Source organism: Plutella xylostella, chromosome 5, assembly GCF_932276165.1.
Source record: "Plutella xylostella chromosome 5, ilPluXylo3.1, whole genome shotgun sequence".
NCBI classification, from domain to species: domain Eukaryota; kingdom Metazoa; phylum Arthropoda; class Insecta; order Lepidoptera; family Plutellidae; genus Plutella; species Plutella xylostella.
In genome coordinates, this window is record NC_063985.1 from 7,241,694 (window position 1) to 7,262,786 (window position 21,093).

The window sequence follows — 21,093 nt, forward strand, 5'->3', positions numbered from 1 at the left end:
AATATTTATGTGACAGATTTTAATTTTTAAGGGTATTTTATCTGACTTTATCGGGACAATTTGAAATTAAGCAACATTGCATATTATTTGGTAAAGATTTTCTTTTAATAATGTACGGGGTGGACTATATTATCAGCGATCCTTCGCCGAAAGTATGATCTCGCAATTCGCAATGTCAATGCTTGTTCCTACTTTCTACTGGAAATAACCGAATATGAAGCACACAAAAATACTTAGTTAGGTATGAGTTGATGAGATGATCAATCATCATTTTAGCATAATACGCACATTGTTTAGCTGTATTGTTTACGCCATGGGCCGAATCAGATTGAAAGGCAATTGATTTGTGTCCATATAAATCGTAGTAAAGCTAGTGGGTGTGACATTGCTACGACGGCCGCGCCGACAGAGGGTGCGCGCGCGCAGCTCCCGGATTTCAGTGCTCTATGTGATCGTGACAAACAACTTCTTTTTACTGTTAAGTGAAAGTAAAAGTAAACTATCAAAATGAAGATTTTAATGCGAGCAGACACCCACTACAGCATCGGAGTGCGGAGTAATCTGTATGATAAGCCGAATTTTACGTTTTCTCAGGTGCGAATAGTATTTGACTTTTATTTAGTTTGTGTTATTGTGTGACAGGGTGAAAGGGACAAAATATTTTAAATAACAAATAGGGTCAGGGTAAAGACATTATGTAGTAACGGCGTCTAACTAATTAGATAGGGTTTTTTAAATAACGAAAAGGGATATGAAATATTATGGAAATGTTACTAATACGCTATGGACCTAACTCGGCAGTGATTTTTAATAAAAAAATAGTTACAGTTGTGTAGTTCATACAGTGTGAAGGAATATTTAATATGCCTATATTTCAACCTATATCACAAACGGTATAATGAATAGGCAATTAGGTATATACTTTGTCAGGCGTGAAGCTTGATAACGATAACTTATATATTATTTAGTAGGATTATGTGCAAAAATTAAGGGTACTCTTTTCTTGACACACATGAAAACCCTGAACCAAAAATATTTTTAAGCCTCCAAAATTAATATGGCGAATGTACCTATTCACATAGATTTGTATTCACTGGGCCACTTAACAATATTGACCGTTTAATTGAAAGCAATCTCTTAAATTGAATGTGAAATAACTATCGCCGTTCGCATCATTTCGTTTGTCTCGCATGTCGACTATTTACACGGCATACAAGTAGGTATATACCTACATTCATGGTGAAATTTCAATATAATTATGTAGATTCGTATGTCTTTCAATTAGGAATTTGGACACTTTGTATTAGGACCTATTGGAAAATGTCTGAATAAGTGTTAGGTAATCTAGGTATCTGTTAGATAATTTTCCAAACAACACCTGAATCGTATTTTACATTTAGGTATTATTGAGTTTCGCATTCATTAATAAGTATTTGATATCCTGGTAGTCTGAAGACGGATCGAGATGAAATTATAAAGTTCACGCTTTCCTTTTCTGCATGTAGCCTCTTTTAGTTTCTTGACAATAAAGCGTATGTTGTGTCTTGCAGGTGCTGGCGGCGGTGGCGGTGTCGCTGGGCTCCATGATCGTGGGCTTCTCGTCCGCCTACACCTCGCCCGCCCTCGTCACCATGGAGAACAGCACCTACATATCAGTTACCAAAGAACAGGTTTGTAACGCTAATTTGTTTCTTTTTACCTAATTTTCAGGTACTTCATTTTAATAGAAGAAATAGAAATAGAAATCATTTATTTGACACACAGCAAAAAAAAAGAAAAAACAAAAATACATTAACTTTCAAAAACAGCTAAGTATATATAAAGAGAACTTAAGTAATAATTAAATTAAACAAAAAAATATATAGGTATATTGTAAAAATAGAATGTACCAGTACAAAACAATGAACAATATGCTGCGTGTCAAAAAGGCACATCCACTCAGCTATTACTGCGCCTTAGAGGAACTCGAAGGACACAGCACTGCAGTTTAAGTTATGTTATGATCCTAACGTTTCTTAATTGTTCAGGCAAGTTGGGTGGGCGGCCTCATGCCCCTCGCCGCGCTGGCCGGCGGGATCATCGGCGGGCCGCTGGTGGACTACATCGGGCGGCGGCGCACCATCCTGTTCACGGCGCCGCCGTTCCTCGTGGGCTGGATCCTGATCGGCTCAGCCAGTGTAGTGCACCTGGTGCTGGCCGGCCGCGCCATCTGCGGCCTGTGCGTGGGCATCGGCTCGCTCGCCTTCCCCGTGTACCTCGGCGAGACCATCCAGCCCGAGGTGCGCGGCACGCTCGGACTCTTCCCCACGGCTATCGGCAACATCGGCATCCTTGTCTGCTACGTCGCCGGCAAGTACCTCGACTGGGCCCAGCTCGCCTACCTCGGCGCCGCCCTGCCGATCCCCTTCTTCATCCTCATGATGATGATCCCCGAGACGCCCCGCTGGTACGTCTCCAACGGCCGCACGGACGAGGCGAGGAAGGCCTTGCAGTGGCTGCGCGGCAAAAGCACCAACATCGATGAAGAAATGCGCGATATAGCTCTCATCGACTCCGAAATCAGTTCCAACGAATCGACAATTACAGAAGTATTTTCAAGAATTTATATGAAATCGATATTAACTTGTATCGGTTTAATGGCGTTTCAGCAGCTGTCCGGAATAAACGCGGTAATATTCTACACGGTGCAGATCTTCCAGATGTCCGGCAGCTCGGTGGACGAGCATCTGTCAACCATTATTGTTGGCGTCGTGAACTTCGCCTCCACATTCATAGCAACGGCTATTATTGACCGAGTCGGTCGTAAAATTCTACTTTATTTTTCTTCTGTAACTATGACTTTAACGTTGATTCTACTCGGGACCTTCTTTTACGTCAGAGATGTGTACAAAATGGATGTCTCTAGCCTGGGCTGGCTGCCGCTGACGAGCGTGATGCTGTACTTGTTAGGGTTCTCGTTAGGGTTCGGGCCGATACCGTGGTTGATGATGGGTGAAATATTGCCGGCGAAGATCAGAGGTCCGGCCGCATCAATATGCACTGCTTTTAATTGGTTGTGTACTTTCACGGTGACGAAAACATTCCAGAATATCTTGGACGGGATTGGTCCTTGCGGTACGTTTTGGTTGTTCGGGTGTATTTGTTTTGTGGGATTGTTTTTCGTGATAATTTTTGTCCCGGAGACGCGCGGCAAGAGCCTGGAGCAGATCGAGAGCAAGCTGACGGGGCGCGCGGCGCCGGCGGGCCGCACGCGCCGCCTCAGCTCCATCGCACACATCAAGCCACTGCCGAGCGGCTGCTAACTACACGTTTTAAACTATAGATCGTAGAATTTGTTGATTTGTATGACTGAATGATAATAGTTAAGGAATTATTTAAGTAAGTATACTTATTTAACTGTGTGTAGTGTGGGGACTGATCTCTCAGTCCTTATACTAGAGGTAATAATGGTTAATTTCACAAGGATATATTATCCAAGATTATTCATAAGGACTTTATTGAACTACCTATAGGTATAGTTAGTTTAAATTTCATGAACATTTTTAATTATGTATGTGTCGCATCGCAACCAAATACTAGCCCCTTTTTGATAAGAATTAAATTATTTTGTAATTTGACATAGGCTTTCACTAATATCCAAGCTAATACCTACCTTAGATGTAAACTCAGTTATAGTTATGGTTCCTACTCCTTCAGAACCATTAATCTTTTTTCATCAATAGTGAAAACCTGGTTGAAGTGAAGTGTAAGGTCAAATAGAATATTATAATTAAATATAAGATAAGTCTTTAATTTTTATTGTTTAATTATATTAGATTAGGTTAGGTTTGGACATGGAAATGTAGTTGTTGATTTGAAAAGGCTGTAAGGTCAGTTTTTAATCTCAGATACTAAATTGACAAATTTTGAACGGTTCACCAACAGTTGATTTTCCCTCGATTAAGTGAGGTATCATTCTATTGGTGGGATACCTAAATTATTTTGTTATGACAATAAAAACACGACACTATATTTTAAGCAGGTATCTTTTTGTCTTTATGTTAATAAGCATACTATGAAATAACTCAACATAATTACGGAATATGTATTTAACATTTATCAACATGACAGAAATTTGATCTCCGCAGACCACTAGTTTCTTGTAATAAGAAACTTTCAAGGTGTAATTAAAATATGTATGTTCATTACTGAACAGACACAGGATACAGGGTACAACCATCCACCAAAGTTTCCTTTAGCATCTCTCTATTCACTCAACCAAGTTAAGATATTTTTTTAACATTTGCATTTAATAATGCAAACTATAGGTATATAACATATAATATAGGTATATAACACTGGCACTAGAAACTTTAGAGTAGGTGTTATAATAGAATTAGCAGGTAAGTACCTACTATAAGTTTGTCTTTAGGAAGTTTTCGATAGGTGTCGATTTTAATTTCTATCATCTTGTTCTCAGTTTTGTAAGTAAGTACTTAATAATTGTGCCTTTTTCTTTCTTTCTTTAAAGCCTAATTATGGATCTAGCAATGTGAGACAACATTATAGAGCGATATAAATAATAAAAGACAAAACATACCCATGACTTGTACGCGGCAAATAGCACAGGTATCGCACTCAACGTCCCAGCTCCACATGGCCACGGCATTCCACTTCTTTAAGGTAAACATCTTATCCGGCTTCTGGCCATCATTATCTGCACGATCAAAAGCCTCGTAATCTTCACCAGACATGATATTTTTGCAAAACACCAAGATTTACACCAGCAAACGAAGTGTTTTTGTTTATGTGTCAACTGTCAAGTGTCAAATTTAAAGTCAATGTCAAACCGACCGACCGCCACAGAGCAGATTACAACTGGGCTGCGTTCAAAACCTAATACTTTACTGGCTTACGGGGCAGGTAGGTAAAAATATTACATTTTTATTTATAAATGTTAAGTTTTCAGACTTGAGCTTCTCGATAAGTACTAATATTCCTTGGTAAGTACTGTAGGTATCTTTTTGTATCCATGTTACAGTCATACATACCCGATTCAACGTTATTCTATGTTTGAAGTAGATAGTTAGTTAGTAGGTACAACGGATTTAAAAAAAACGGATTGTTAGCTAATGAAATTGGTAGGAAGCTCGTAGGAAGCCATAGTTGGATTTATTTCATTAAAAATATAGTCTTATTTAGGAATGTACAAATATAAGTAGGTATAAGTAGTTACTTATAGATTTATTTATAACAGCTAAACTGAGGTGGTGAGCGCCAGGAGAATTGCTATCCAGGGCAAAACAGTATTGATGAAGCTTAGGGAACCTCGGCTAAAGCACCCAAGTTCATGAGCAATCACTGTGTATTTCACATCGTTTGGATAACGACATCCGGTTTCTGAAATAAATATTTTAATATACTTGATTGAAATTATGGATGAAACATCGTATAAGGTAGAGCACATTAATCTGAATCAATCTTGCAAGGTCCAAACACTTTGACAGGTTACATAATACTTAATAAAAATAATAAGCCCTAAGTAGTTAGGTACCTACATTTTATACGCAAGTAACTAGTACTTTTTACCTTTACATTGCGGCTCGACTGGTATAGTAGTGGAAGACACGGTAATGTAAACTGGTGGGCATTCTCTGATGGAGGACGCTCCGTCACAAGCTCCGAGTAGGCTTATCTCCACCTCCCCACTGTTCGCCGCTGACTGACACACCACGTCTCCGGGGGGTGACCCTGTGGTACGGTTACGTCTGAAAAATATTATATATCTCTAGTTAGAAAAGTATATAACTAGTTTGATTTGCAGATGTGTAGTTATAAATTTGTAATGCCCTAAACTTTAGGCTATGGCTTTAGGGCCTAAAGCCATAAGCGCCTTAGGTAATGCGTACGCGGTGCAGCCATATTACTCAGACCACCAGGTTCGACCACCAACCGAGGCAGACGGATTTTTTCCTAATTTCTTGACATGTGCTGAAAGAATGTAAACAAATAGCTTCGCACCATCCACTATTACATTACATTGGGCTAAAAATCCGTACCTATTAGTTACTGATGAAAAGTGAATAACGGAGTATTTTTCTAGCGTACTCACCTGGGGAAGGGGTTTGACCTGGAGTAGCACACGCTGACAGGGCCAAGATCCGTGCTCTGTATACGCACCAAGCGAGCAGGATTGTTTTCATAAAAATAATTTGATGCAACTCGGTACAAATTGATTCCATTGGCATCTACGAACTCGTCGAAGCCTACAGTTCCTGAGTTCTCATTGAGCCATTGATTGCTGCATAGTGGGTTAACGATCCTTCGAGGTACTGGAAAACAACAAATATAGGTAACTATTTAAGTTAAGGTCAAATTTTATTCTAGTTTCCGAGTTATCTATATCTCTGAGCAATAAGTACTTAAGTAGGTAGTAATTTAACAATTAAAGTTAATCTATACTTACTCTATGATTTAACGGAAACCACAAAAGTTATGTAGGTACTAACTTACTTACCTACTTATACGAAAGAATAACTTTTAATGGCAGAAACGATTTTGAATTACTCAAGTCAGGTTAAAAAATCCTAAAAGTTAACTCATCAATATATCCGGTATAAGTACAGCCTATATATAATCTGGCAGACGAGATCCTTCTTACCTACACGTAAATATTCAGTGACAATAGATAATCCGCTGATTGCATCCGGGGCTGACAGGTGTACCGGGATAATATCTCCAGGATCTGCCACCATCGGAGCCACATTGTCCTCACTCGCTGAGTTGATGGCGAAAACTAATTTTAAATCTGCAAAAAAAGTTTAGTCGACATTATTACCATCGGGATTAAAGTCTCATGTTTAAGTGACCATTAAGAGTCCAGCCATTTTCACTTCTAGATTATTAAATCCATGGCAGCAGCAACTCCCCCATACTTCTTCCATTTTTTGGAGACATCTGCATAGAGGTCCAGAAACGGACATTTAATTAGACGCGATGTAGGTATTTAGGTATCATTTATTTTAATTCGTACCTGGAACCCAACTTTGTAAATTCTGAGCCAGGCTGATGGCCTGACTTCTCTCTTCCGAACTTAGCGGGATTAAGTCCGTAAGTATCAGAGCCACTGTAGCGTTCCCGCCGCAGTAATGTTGTGAGTGATCAGCGTCAAGATTCCTTATTGCTAGTAGCTGCACAGCTTCTAGAACTTTTACGAGAGATATCTGACCTGGAAAAATACGACTTCATTAGATTAACTTATTATATTGTATGTCTATTACTATTTTTTTCATTCTTCAATTAAATGAATACTCACCGCTTTGAACCAAATTTAACTTTGCAAATTCCTGGTAAAAATATGAGGGAGAGAACGTTTTCTCTATCAATACTTCCCCAGTAGCGGAATGCATCAATGTAACGCTGGAGCCAAATTTGCCAACCTCTATCTGATCTACAATATACGAGATATGTGGGCGTCTAGCCACCGTGGGCTCTGTTATTAAGATGAGGTTTATCTTCGGTCGTACAACTTCGTCTTTTGTAGATTTACAGACTGGGTCGTTAATGTTTTGAGCTGAAACATGAATGTATTAAATGCAGATAGCATCTCTATGTACGTTGGTACAAAAATGGGCAAACGAAGCTAAGATTTTGACTGGCAATTAATTATGGCAGCATTAGGTAAGTATATAGAGGTATATTAAATATAGCGTATATACTCACGGATGTAGCTATGGAATGCATCAACAGTTTGGTTGATGAAGCTGTGTATGCCCGCCAGGCTGACTGTGGCGGCGAGGCTGGAGACGTGGTACAAGGCGATGGCTGGCCCGAGACTCCGGTCTATCAGCGTCTGCCTCGCCGCCACGTCCGGAACAAGGACCTTCCGGTTGCAAGCTCGAAACCTAGTTTCGTGAAGAACGCCGCCCTGAAATCCAACGTTTTCATTTTATTACAGTGGATATAGTAGACAAAATAGATTATAAATGCCGAATTTATATGGAATACACAACTTACATTGCTGTAGTACATATCGAGTAGTTGAGACAGTTTGAGCTCAGGAAACTTTTCTACGTAAGCTGCAGCTAACTCGCTCAAGATCAAACCGTCGAGACCACCTCGTATTTCAGCGTCTGTTAGTTCTAAATCATTGTTTCTTGGAACGAAATAATGGGTCCTTGGGCTGGTACTGTTCCACCCTCCCGACGCACCTACTGTGTAGCTGTGTAGAGAAGTACCTTGACTAATGGCAGCTTCAGCTATATCTCCTAAAAAATTAAGACTAGTCATAAGATTGTGAGTTCATATTAATATGCATGTTAAATAGTCTGATCTGATCACCTGCTATCGTAGACGCGTATCTATTATTTACTACAAATGTGTTGCTACTAAACTCCGACTTGACCGTAACTAGATCTGTGACCAGCACGTTTTGCTCTTCTAGACCTGATGATATTCCTGTAATGACGGGCCCCATTGACACGTCACCCCATGGAGTTGATACAACTCCAGTTTCAATAGGACATCGACTAATTCCCATTATTTGGCGACCGAGAATATCCACTGTTCCACTGAAAAAACAAAAAAATAAATAAATTATTAACCATTACGAATAATATAATAATATGACCTAGGTAGTCCCATAGAGTGACCCTGCGATGGGTGCCCGGACATTGTGGCATCAATGGCAATGAGGAAGCAGATGAGCTCGCACGTCTGGGAGCAGAAAGCCTACCGTTGGGCCCCGAGCCCATCATCGGGCTACCAAAATGCACCAGTCGTCGCGAGATCAAGGACTGGGCACAGAACCAAAGCTTAGAGGCTTGGAATAATGTACCAGGGCAACATCATGCAAGAGCCCTAATCGTGGGCTATTCGCAGAAATTTACGCGTCGAGCTTTAGAGCTTACACGCAACCAGTTAAGGGTCTTGACAAGAACCTTATCAGGTCACTGTAGGTTGAACAGTCACTTACATAAAATGGGTCTGTCCGATACTCCAATTTGTAGATTTTGCAATGAAGAGGACGAAACGCCCATGCATATTCTCTGTGAATGTGAGGCCATCATTCACAAGAGAAACAGAATCTTGGGCGGCTACAAATTAGCCCCCATAGATGTCAGGTCTCTCCCTCCAGGTAAGATCATCAGGTTTATAAAAGACCTGGGCCTGGATAGTGAGATTTGACTCGGCAAGGGGAGTCACAATAGATCTTTTAGGTCGCAGTGGCGAATGGGCACTGGTTGCCCTCCCCTTTTCTATAACTATAACTATAACTATAGGTAGTCCCAGTTATACATAATCGAATTTAACTTAGGGGTAAGGAGAAATTACTTACTCACTTGATATCGAAGATCTCTACATCTTGGCCCTTTTGATACTGTGTCAGTCTTGCGCTTCCATCGCTGGATGTGAGTCTGTTGCACGTCCACTCCTCGTCCCCTCGCGAGTGCAGGTACAAGCTACTTGATGTCATGAGGTGAAGAGAACACTGAAAGATAAAATTATTACTTAGTGCATACCTACTTACTCATTATTGTAGTATACTGTTGTAGTAGCGTAGTAATGAGATAGGTATCTATCGTCCTTCAGTGAGGCTACCACCACCGAACATTTAAGCAAATACCTACACAATCCATATGTAGCATGATAGCATCGCCTTTACAGCCAGCATCTGACAGGTGTTTGAGGGGCGAGCGTGGTGGTATGATAGCTTTATTACCTAGGTAACTTTATCAAAAAACCCTATTTACCTTCTGTTCCGGAGAAATGTTGTCATTGTGCAGGTTGAACTGATTGTTCGGTATGAGCTTCGTGAGCAGCAGCCGGTTCTTGTAAGCGGGAAAGCCAGTGGGGCTGTAGGGCACGATGTTCTGAGTGCTGGCCGCTAGGGGAGCGTACACTATGCCGTCTTGGCGAAACCTGGAATGATTAGATGTCTATTGTGAGATGGGAAAGAGAAGAGAGCATAAATTCATCATCATCAGGTCCTAAAGTATTACTACTTAGGGCTCGAAGAGTAGACCGCTCATCAAAAAATAGCTGTTAATACATATAGGTAGTCTTTATGTTAACTAGGCTTTGCGGAAAACTCTCTCATGTCATTTTAATGCTTCATACTTACAAGTGAACGATCCCTGTAGATATCTGTCGCATATCGCCTATGGTTCCAGGGTGGTCCTCAATCGTCCTTACGATATCGAGAAGCACAGACAGCGTCATGGGAGGGAGGTGGTTTCTATTGACCAGCCATGGATCACTGTAGCAGTCTTTTAGGAGCGGAGCTAGCACGGACTTAGCGTTAGTTTGAGCTAAACATGGCAGTGGCACGTTTACTAATAAAACACTAAATAAATATATAAATACTGACATTGTTGTATTGTATTCATTTGTTATACTTAGGTAAATATTATCGTCCTATTATGAGCTAATTTTCACCACAACTGAATGTTATCGCTGCAGGACTGATTGCATCAACACTCAGTAGTATTAGTTCTAACAATCTTATCTATTTGGGTGGGGCCAGTAGATAAAAGGATGAGGGCCATTCAACAATGTAGGTAATCTAAATTTTACTCTAAGTGTGAAACTACGTGTAAGGCCCCATTGGTGCGTTGTAAAGTGTTGCGTCTCGTTGTCATAAAGGAACGATCGTCCAACCGTCACCAAAATGTATGATGGCTGCGACGCGACGTCGCTTCGGTCGCTGTAAGGATGCAACACACAAATGGGGCCTTGCCCTTAGTCGGATCATAGTTCAGGTTGCACTTAAGCAGAGAACATACCTTCCACTGTCTATAAATCTACACCCGCCACCAGGACCCGAGGTGTGCGGGGTTGCGCAGCCGGAATTACGAGTCCGGCTGTTTGGACCAGGGTACTACGGGCGTCCGGATCTCGAGCCCTCCACTAGCTTGCTAGTGGATCCGGACTTGGGTATGGAGTGGCATGTGGTTAGCTACAGGAGGGGACAACGTTCGTCTGCCCGGTAAGCTTGTCACCGGGCGTCTCCCCCGTGCGCAGCTAGTGGCTCAAGTAGCGGTTTAGGACGAGGGCCGTTGATGCGAAAGAGTCACGGGGCAGGTGAGTTTCCCTTATAGTTGGTCCTAGGACTGACATCTCCGGTGCTTGACTGGATATCAAGTAGTGCGTGACGGATAGCGTGCGCCGGCCGACCCAGCTGAGTAGGCTCCATGGGTAGACATGTAGGTCTGCATGTCGGGAGGTGAGCGCGCATTACAGCTCCGGTACCAGAGTGGAGATCTGGCAAATGGCTTCTCCATTGTCCCTAGTGCGGATCCCAAACACGAGTGCTCCGGATGGAGTACGGGAAGTGAGCGAGCCATCAACAGCTCCGACACCTGTCAGGACATCAGGGAGGGGTCTCACCACCCCGAGGCGACTCTCCTTGTGAGTACTGTGGCTATACGCTGCAGCGGCTAGATCCACTGCTCCATGGATCCCTGATGTCAGACTGCCGTCTGACTGAAGGTATAGTGCCTGTAGTTTATGACCAAGTCGTCGGGAATTACAGGCACTATAAAACAATACGTAGTTTAGAAAACGGGTATCGTGTCTATAAATCTAGCATCCCGTGGTGGAAGTCAGCTGAAGGGGTGGAAGAGTAGCCCCTGTGGGACCCTGAACCGGAGCTGGGTTGCTCGGATGAGGTCTATGTCAAATTTAATACAATATTCCAATGTACCAGCGACGACGTGGTGGAGGCCAAGTATAGCGATAGGTACCAATGGGGGAATATCTTCACGTAGTTTTTAAGTCCGCGATTTCATAAACTTTCAGGAAAAGAGTACCTAAGTACTGATAATGTAGAACTAGACTAGTTATTGCACTTGTACATAATATTGGAAAGAAACACCAGAGTTGTAGGTTTACTGTATATTTTACATAAAAAAATATTTTAAAATTGGCATCATCATTTTATTACTCTGACTCAGTATTCCCTGTATACTGTAGTTAAGTTACATTTATGTAAGAAAATACATTTGATTAATTTATTATATAGGTACTATCACTATACAAATACTTATGCCTAAAATTGATTTCTTAGAATTAGGTAAGTATTTCCTAAATAACGTGTCATATAATCCTAAATCTAAGTTGAAACGGTGGATTGTAATAATTTCAATAAAATCATTAAATTATAAGAGAGTGTATTGAATCTAGCAATTTACATAAAATTCAACTGGATACGTATCTACCTTATACATAGAACAAAGGATACTCCAGAAGACCTTCAGTTGAAAAACTCTATTCACAATAAATGGTTCTCGACTGTCATACATAACACAAAGTTTATTATGATGTGGCTCTACATAAATAAGCCTTCTGGAGTGATTCTAAGATTCGTCTGCTATTTTTAATCTATCTCATCAACAGGAGAGCTAATGAAGTGAGCAGCAGCATGAGCGTGGCTCCAGCAGTGCTGGCGCCGCTGTAGCAGCCAAACTCTTCGATCTCCACCTGGTACCTGCTGTTGTATGGGAACCGGCAACCGGCTTCTGTAAATGCAATAAAAACAGATTTGTTAGGTATTGTACTGTACTTTATTACTACCTAGTTATTACTAAACCTTTTTGCGCGATGAAATTGAATTAGCTTGACGAGGGTGATGGCTTTAGAAGTTTGGAGAAAAGTAGGTACTTTAAAACAGAGTTTATGTTTCTTTTTCATTTGGCGGCGCTTGTTCGTTGTCGTAGCTTACCGCACTTTGTATTAGTTTCCCTACAAAATTACTATTTTGAAACGTATGCATCTAATCTAATGCATCTCCGTTGCAAATAAAGGGTTTAAATTTTTTTTATTTCATGTTAGATACTATGAAAGTCAGCTTACCTGTGCAAGTGGCAGTGGTCGTGGGGTTGCTCTGTGCCGGCAGCTCCACGGAGATGTAGAAGTTGGGGCAGGCGCCCACGGTCCAGTGTCCGTCGCAGGCGCCGCGCAGGGACACCTCGTAGCTGCCGCTCGCGCCGGCGCCCTGCATCAGCTCGCACTTGACTGCTGACTGGTCCACGCTGTCGGTGCCGTTCATTCTGGGGTTTGGACGGGAATTTTGGGTTAGTTTTGTTGTGTTTTGTTATGCGTTGTCTAAGTAATTAATAGTCAATTAGGTAAGTATGAGGGGATTCGGATTTATGCTGTGTATGTGAGAAACTACCTAAATTTTGTTCTAGAACTGAATTAACATGACGGATATAATCGTATAATATATTTTGTAGTGCATAATTTTGTCGGACTGTTATGGTGTCTGATTTTTGATATATTCTAGAAGGAGTGTTACTAAACTTTATGAGGGAAATAGGTAAATTATAACAATGGAAACGGGAGTTATATAAAGTGGATTATATACCTTGGCCGCGCAACGGATCGCGATTGGCAAATGACGAAAGTGCCGGCGCCGCCGCCGGTGCGGACGATCCTCACTTTCCTGTTGTCATTGTTCTGGAAGAAGTAGTTGGGGCTAACGGAGTAGTAGTTGACGTAGCCGGGCTCGATGTAGTCCACGAAGTGCCGCGACCCCGACAGGCCCGTCTCGGTCCACTGGGAGCCGCAAGCAGGGTTCACTATACGCCTTCCCGCTGGAAGTATTTATAATGTTATGGTGAAGGTAGTATCTGAATATGGTAGTCTAATTTCAGATTATAATGTTTTTGTAAACCTTACAGCTTTATAAAGGAGTAGGCAGTTTATAGACGTTAAGTGGATATGCATTATGCACAAAGTTCCATTTGAGTGTAGGCAGGCACTAATATGCACGCAAATAATACAATAGAATGCAGCAGTGAAGGGTTATTGGCTGAATCGATAGTGCTTTTCATAAAAAAAAGATTCAGGTACTTTATTCACGCTGAAGCTGAAACATCAATATTACCTTGGTTGATCCTGTCCATGACTCTTGCTAGTGAAGTCTCCACATTCATCCCGTTGGACTGCAGCTGGATGGTCTGCACATCGTTGTGCATGTCGCGCACCAGGTTCCACAACACATCCATTTGATTAGTGGAAGTCGCAAACAGCACTCGCAGATCTGCAAGGGAATTGTAAAGAACGTTGTCAGTATTTATCTTTGATTATAGTATTTATACCTATGTAAAAGTTCATCAATCTTTCGTTGCAACGCCTAATGGTATGGTCTGACCTCTTATGTGGAGATAGTTTGAAGTTTGCACAGTGACAATAATACCTACTTATACCAAACTTATACTGGGTAATCATAGAGGTAAGTACCTAAATTGACGCACAAAAATCTGATTTCATCAAACTTTATAAAAAAAGCTGGTAGTAGAGTTATCTTACCGGGAACAGTCTCGTTGAGTTTCCTGGCCTGCTCCAGCACCTGGTCGTTGTTCTGCAGGTTCCCGGAGTTGAGCAGGAACAGCAGCACGCTGGAGTTGCCCCCCACGTAGTTCAGCCGCTTCTCCTCCTCCAACTCATTCGCCATGAGGGTACGCACGTTTGTGAATGTATTCAGTAGGTTTACTCCGAGAAGCACTGTTGTGGTGAATAAAGAATATTAGTTAGCCTGCTAAAAATAGAAAGAAAGAACGAAAGAAAGAAAACATTTATTTGTTACACTGACAAGAACAAAAACAGAAATGATACAAAACAACAACAAAAATACAGAAAATAATAAAATACAAAACAAACACAGTAAAACGAAACAAACAAAGGTTGCTCTCCAGAGCGTCAAAATGGCACCAGCTCAGCATTTGCTGTGGACAATAAATCCACAGCGCTGGTTTTCTGTTGGCCCTTTTATTGTGACCTCAGTCACGAACACGAAAATAGCTAATAACTACGGAATGTTAAATATAAAGTTATATCTTACATGATTGATGCCTCGATAAGGTGTAGTGTGAATGGAAGTCGGCTATGGAGAATGTCTTGTTGATGACGACGCTTCCGTCGAAGGCGCTCAGTAACGTTGCGCTGGAGCCGAATTTACCAACTTCTATGGTGTCCAAAATGTACGAAATTGCAGGGTATATGGTCTCGTACTGCCAGGCCGAGTCCAACACTATGTATAGGTTTGTCTTAGATCTCATTGTCGCAGCTGTTAGCTCTGTAGTTACACAGTTGACGTCGGCCATGTTGTCTGTAAGAAAAGAAAGACTGTCATTAAACAATCAGGAGGTGGAAGTGCGTTAAAATATTTTGCAATATCGAGATGCATCCTGTGGCTGTTAACGACGCTCACACCCGAGCCCACTGGACCATAGCCATTAGAACCCCATGGCTAGGACGTTCTTCCAGATGTTTGGGATAGTGGTTGTAATATACACTCACCGACATGCGTCCTGTAGTTGGTGACGGCGTTGTCGACGAGGCTCTCGAGCCCGCCGGTGATGGTGCCCCGCAGCGGCATGTTGGAGTCCAGCGCGGCCGCGAACGCCAGCGTCTGCCGCTGCAACTCCTGGATGTTGGTGGCTGCGCCCGTCAACTTGCGGTTGCAGGCTCGGATGTTCACGTCGAACACTCCGTTCTGGTGGGGTGGAGGGGAGATTATGGGATGGTAAATTATTGGTGGATGAAATAGTGGGATATGGTAGTGGAACCGGCTGCTTAGTGCTTATAGTTAAACCTTGATTTGATACAGTTAAAAAAAGTATTTTTATTCATCTTCTGATATGGCTACAGATAGAGACACATAAGCAGAGATATACACATGTAAAATAGGACACCCCTCTATCGGATACTCTTACCTTAGCAGTGTAATACATGTCCAGCAGCTGCGAAAGCTTCAGCGAGCCATACGTGCTGAGCGTCCTTGGCAACATGGAGCCGAGCACGAAGCCGTCGATGTCTCCTCGCACCTCCGGGTCGGTCATCTCGAGGTTGAGCCGAGTCTGAAGCAGGAAGTGCCGGCGCGCCTGGCTGCTGTTCCAGCCGCCGCCCGCGCCGATGGAGATCACGCTGCTGCCGCGCTCCGTGCCCTGGATGAGGGCCGCCTCCGCGAGGTCACCTGCGGGTGTATGTTGCTAGTTAGTTGTTGGCCTTGTGCTGCGCTTCTTGTTAGATTAGTGACAAGACAACCTACCTGAGAGTCAGAATTCTTTGCACCAGACTGATGATTCCTTTGATGAAGGTCCTTAGACTGTTTGACCTATTTCAGGGCATGATAGAGGAATGTTATGTTGGAATTGCTTATCCGAAACTTATTCTCATTACAATTGCTATAAATAATTCCCTCCATACCTGACAAAGTGGCGGGAAAGATGCTGGTGACGAGCATGTTGCTATAATCAGTGAGCGCGCTCCGGCTGAGCTCGGAGATGGGCACCTGCTGGCTCTCAGCACCAGCCGCGACCCCCGCGATGACGGCGCCGGCGGACAGGGCGCCCCACGCCGAGTGCACCACGCCGCCCAGCACCGGGCACGTGCTCTCTCCCAGGACTTGGCGCTCGGACTTGGCTCCGTAAACTTGAGCGTATTCCACGTCGTCGTTCGGGTTGTATTGGCGCATGTGGCCGTTGCGGTTTGCTGATTCTCTGTTGGCGAGAGTTTTTATTATGTGAATATCATAGGTCCTGCTTAATTAATTACTTAATGTACACAGTTCTTAATTGTTTGTCACCATCAGACGATTTTAGTAACTTTTATATCATTGGTTGTAGATTAATCAACCGATGACTGAGGTCACCTCAACGAACTAGGACAGAGTTTCGTAGTTGCGGTGTTCTTGGGGAGAGGATATCTAGCAGTACATCTTCTTAGCTCATTATTATCTAATAGTACATACAGTGCAGACTTGTCCAGTATCTCGACGTCTCCGTCCACGCGGGCGCGGGACGCCCTCAGGGCGCGGGGCACCCTCTGCGCGCGGTACTGCGACAGCTGGTTGCACGCCGCCTCGTCGCTGCGCACGCGCGCGTCCACCGTCGTCGACAGCATATTGTGCAGCGCGCACTGGAACACACGACAATAGGATGTAAAACAACAAAAGATAAAAGTATGATTTTGCCCACATTTGAGACGGTTGCCGCAGCAGCATCCACGCCGATCGCAACCTCGATTTTCGTAACTGCTTGTTGCTAGGGTTAGGTATTTGGGTCGGATACAAAAATATTTCAGGAAGGTTTCTGAGATCATTATAATGGTTGACATACATACATGCATGGTGGTATACTAGACCAAAAGGGGGAACCCGGGCGGTCAATCTGAACAAATCTACGACTTATAACCATTTATAAGTCGTAGATTTGTTCAGATTGACCGCCCGGGTGGATTTCTATGAAATCCACGAGGTTTTTTTTTACGTAGAAACAAGTTTACTTATACTAAAAAATGCAATGCGAAAATATGAATGAACGAACCTTCAGCACCGCCGGTATAGTGTCATTGGCAAACACAGGCAGGTTGTTGGGGATGAGCCGCGCCAGCAGCAGCCGGTGGCGGTGGAAGGAGTGGAAGGTGGGCGCGTACGGGAGCACGTTGGCCGACGAGGGCAGGCTCGTGTCGGGCTGGTGGAACTCGATGCCGTCTTGCCGGTAGCTGGGGGGAAATTGTGACTCTAAATGGCTCTTGCTTAGACAAGTAAAATACAACTCCTGGGCTCTTGTCGTCTTGACGGTAGCTGTGGACAAACTAGCTCAATAGACTTTATATGACTCTTGCCCTCTTGACGGTAGCTCGTGGGGAAATCTCTATAGACTCTATGGCTCTATAGCCACGGTTGGTTCGGATTGATGCCTCTAGTCTTCGATCATATAAATATAATGTATAATCGAAGCCTCTAGTGTTAAAAGTGACTGGTTGGCAAAACCTCTGGTCAAAAAATCTTTGGTGTAACTACTCAAACTTTTTTTAGTTGTAAGTATCGACATAATCCACGCTTAGCGAGTGAATCATAGTAAGTGTAGTAGTTGTAATGTCTATTTCCGGCTTGATTCAGTGAATACCTACTATCAATACGTAGCTATCAACAGGTTTTAATGACTCAGAAAATCAATAAAATATTATACTTATAGGGTCTTATTATTATATTCCGACACCACTATCGTTAAAGTCATAAACTTATACATTTGTATCAAACTCACGTGTGTAGCAGCGAAACTGCAAGCTGCCGCAGGTCTACATTCACATTAGGACTGTCTTCGATCTTCCTGATGATGTCGATGAGCACGGCGACGGTGGTGGGAGGCAGGTTGTTCCGGTTCAGGAGGGTCGCGTTCGTATAACACTCTCTGAGGTCCGGCGCCACGCTGCTCTGCGCTGTCAACTGCGCCCGCGCACCGCCTATGGCCATAGCCATAAGCACTAACGACCAATGCATGGTACTAATGTTCCTGGAAGGCAGGAACGTGTGACCTAAATAAATAAGATATCGGCGAACATAGGTACCTAAGTACATAAAAATTACCGACAAAAAAACCTCCTCCTTTTTTCAAAGTCGGTTAAAATATAGTTTTCATCAAATTGACTCAGTTATTTGTACTATCTTAGTAGATACTGAGTATTTAGAAGTTAGGAACTAGTCATAAAGACAACATAAAGTACCTTCAATCTGCCTATATACAATCTAATCTTAGATGAAATTAGGACATTGCTTCATATTTATAGCGTATGTGTTTACTAAGTTATGGTTCAGTAAACTAGTTCTGAATTTGTTGATGATAAGGCTCACTGTGTAAACCTGAAGGAAGGTACTTGTTTAAATTGAAGGTCAATCGACATGAATTTTTAAGGTAAGTATGAAAAGCAAAGAAATATGTACGCCTTTACAATCGATATGGTACGGGATCCTTTTACACTTTTACCGTAGTAGAACCGGATCGTTTGTTACTTATGCGTCAGGAAAAGATGTTAATGTCTCTGATGATCATGTTCTGTGTATCGGATCGTGGCTGATCCGTACTTATCAATGACACTCCGAGTCCGATGGGATAGTAGGACTTGGAATGTGAATTTGTGCAAAATTTAAAATTTCATCATCATGATCATCATTCATGACTGGAATGTGTTATGAATGAATTAATTAACGTAAAATTTTATTTAATTTATTTGAGTAAAGTAGGATATCAGAGTTAGTTCACAGATAGTAATATGCACAAAGAAAGTAGGTAGTAGGTACATATAATTCTAATAGCTTCTTATTGTAATTTCATAGGCTTTAATGATGACTATTGATGGGGTAAGTACTTATACTTATATCAAATTTATTAAGTATGGTAAGTAAGCAATAAGTATAATTGATAATGATAAGTATGATTCATCCCTATCCATAGGTAAGTAAATCTAAAACAACAGGGTACATAGTAGGTAGGTACCAAGGTATGTAAGCAGCTGAATAAATCTTACTTTATGTAGTTAAGTAGGTAGGTACGTAGTGGCAGTTTTAATTGGGAACTATATTTCTTGCCAGCAAAGTTTATTTTTGTCATCAACTTGTATCAGCAAATTAATAGATCAACCGCAACAATATATTTTTGTCCTCAAATAAATAAAAAGTGTCCTCTGGTATGAATCAGCAAATAATATCAATACAAAAATCTAAAATAATAGATGGATTGCCAAAAAATTTGAGTTCATTACATAAATAAAAACTTTGTATGCAGAATATTATTTTTGCTCCTCAAATAATAACTGCGCCCGCAGAATAGTAGATTTGCCAGCAAATATATTGACTCTAGGTCGCATGTTGCGATTTCTTTTTAATTCATATTTTATCAGCATTGCAGTAGTTACATTATGATTGGTCCAGTTATTAAAACATTATAATTCGTTAGCAATTTAATACATGAGTTTACAAATTAGTGGAGACGGTGCTATGGAGAGAGCTATGCTTGGAGTTTCTCTGATGGATCGTATCAGAAATGAGATTATCCGTCAGAGGACCAAGGTTACCGACATACTTAGCTGTCAAAATATGCAAGCTGAAGAGGCAGTGGGCTGGTCATATCTGCCGAAGAACCGATAACCGTTGGGATAGACGAGTTCTCGAGTCGAGACCACGAACAGGCAAACGGAGCGTGGGACGCCCTCCTACCCGCTGGACTGACGATCTTAGGCGGATAGCCGATAGTGGTTGGATGAGGAAGGCAGAGGACCGAATGTTGTGGCACTCCTTGGGAGCGGATCTATCTCCACCAGTGGATGATTATTGGCTGATGATGATGATGATGATGAAAAGAGGAAGTTTAAGTTTTAATTACAATAAGATTGCTTTTGATTAGAAGAAGATTAAGGTTTAAGTTATAATTAGAAGAAGGTTGTTTATGTTGTTTTTAATTAAGAATATTCATGATTTAAACTTAATTTTTTGTTTCATTTAAATATTAAACATAACATCGAGTTATGTGGACATACCTATTAAAATATATACATAAATGTTAACTTGCCACTTGATCATAAATCCCGGCAATTTTAAGTGATTAATTGTTGAATTGATTTAAAATTGTTTGGGGGCAAAAATTTGCTGGCAAATCTACTATTTTGCCTTCAAACCTATTATTTAGCAAATTCAAAACGGATTTAATTGGCGATCGTTTAAATGACACCCGTTTTAATTAGACGTCTAAACATAAACTAGCTACAAGATTGGTTGGCTCCCAAAACTTAGTTAAGAAGTATGGGTAAATATAAAGTAGGAGTAACCTTACTTATTAGTTAATTATTTTACTTACTTTGTAAGATATGAGTTGAAAATGAAAATGAAAAGTTATGACTACTTATGACTCAGTTTTTTGTCAATAAACCTATATCTGTCTCACAACTCTTGTAGTTACTCACAATGTCCACAGTCTTTAAAAAAAATCAACTTCTGCTGAATATAAATAGGTATCTCACTAGATTCACTTTAAATCCACTCGGGTCACTCACATGCAGTCACTTACATCAGTTAACGTATGGACAGCACTAAACCATAATCTACTTGCACAATGAAATTATTATCAACCTTTTGGGCGCGCCTAACACCTTGCCAGCTCAGTCGTGTAAAATAAAGCCACTATCCAGCACAAGATAAGATAATGAAAAAGAGGTCTAGATAAATTCGTAACGAACGATCGCCATACGCCAGTTCTAGGCTCTTATCTAGGGATATCAGTTTTTTGCGATTATTAAACATTATTCGGTTGCTGTACCTGTTTCCCTGGAAAT

General features: G+C 41.7%; 5 protein-coding genes across 10 annotated transcripts in view; 1 reads left to right on the top strand and 4 right to left on the bottom strand.

Moving 5' to 3' along the window:
- LOC105390694 (RING-box protein 2) overlaps positions 1-4,806 on the bottom strand; it is a 40,430-nt gene extending 35,624 nt beyond the window's left edge. Inside the window, exon 1 of the mRNA XM_011562034.3 lies at positions 4,580-4,806. Coding sequence (XP_011560336.1) covers positions 4,580-4,733 — 154 coding nt within the window. The 5' untranslated portion in view covers positions 4,734-4,806. The remainder of the gene's footprint in view (positions 1-4,579) is intronic.
- Positions 330-4,200, top strand: LOC105391246 (facilitated trehalose transporter Tret1-2 homolog). Its single transcript, XM_011562706.3, has 3 exons — positions 330-594; positions 1,551-1,670; positions 2,028-4,200. The coding sequence occupies exons 1-3, from the start codon at positions 508-510 to the stop codon at positions 3,300-3,302; spliced, it is 1,482 nt and encodes a 493-aa protein (XP_011561008.3). The 5' UTR covers positions 330-507; the 3' UTR covers positions 3,303-4,200.
- Positions 4,807-5,202: 396 nt separating the features above from the next.
- On the bottom strand, positions 5,203-9,465 carry LOC105391264. Of its 2 annotated transcripts, none has more exons than XM_048633512.1 (9): positions 9,321-9,465; positions 8,320-8,549; positions 7,996-8,246; positions 7,702-7,906; positions 7,295-7,552; positions 6,641-7,207; positions 6,092-6,311; positions 5,569-5,747; positions 5,203-5,379 (listed from the first exon to the last, which is right to left on the bottom strand). In XM_048633512.1, exons 1-6 carry the CDS (start codon positions 9,452-9,454, stop codon positions 7,002-7,004), a joined length of 1,284 nt encoding a protein of 427 aa, XP_048489469.1. In that variant the 5' UTR covers positions 9,455-9,465; the 3' UTR covers positions 5,203-5,379; positions 5,569-5,747; positions 6,092-6,311; positions 6,641-7,001. The 2 variants fall into 2 exon arrangements, with proteins under 2 accessions (XP_048489469.1, XP_048489470.1); XM_048633513.1 differs by having other exon boundaries at positions 9,317-9,465.
- Positions 9,466-9,713: 248 nt separating this feature from the next.
- Positions 9,714-10,456, bottom strand: LOC125491390. Its single transcript, XM_048633217.1, has 2 exons — positions 10,103-10,456; positions 9,714-9,900 (listed from the first exon to the last, which is right to left on the bottom strand). Exons 1-2 carry the CDS (start codon positions 10,348-10,350, stop codon positions 9,714-9,716), a joined length of 435 nt encoding a protein of 144 aa, XP_048489174.1. The 5' UTR covers positions 10,351-10,456.
- A 1,844-nt stretch (positions 10,457-12,300) lies between these two features.
- Positions 12,301-20,963, bottom strand: LOC105391248. 5 transcript variants are annotated; one of them, XM_038112860.2, is made up of 13 exons: positions 20,829-20,963; positions 18,033-18,281; positions 17,310-17,487; positions 16,736-16,902; positions 16,192-16,484; positions 15,699-15,958; positions 15,283-15,478; positions 14,825-15,091; positions 14,293-14,487; positions 13,868-14,023; positions 13,346-13,574; positions 12,832-13,028; positions 12,301-12,497 (listed from the first exon to the last, which is right to left on the bottom strand). In XM_038112860.2, coding segments are annotated over exons 1-13 (2,526 nt in total). In that variant the 5' UTR covers positions 20,831-20,963; the 3' UTR covers positions 12,301-12,360. The 5 variants fall into 5 exon arrangements, with proteins under 5 accessions (XP_037968788.2, XP_037968789.2, XP_037968790.2 ...); XM_038112861.2 differs by having other exon boundaries at positions 20,725-20,933; XM_038112862.2 differs by having other exon boundaries at positions 18,033-18,303; positions 20,725-20,933.
- Between the last annotated feature and the right edge of the window lie 130 nt (positions 20,964-21,093).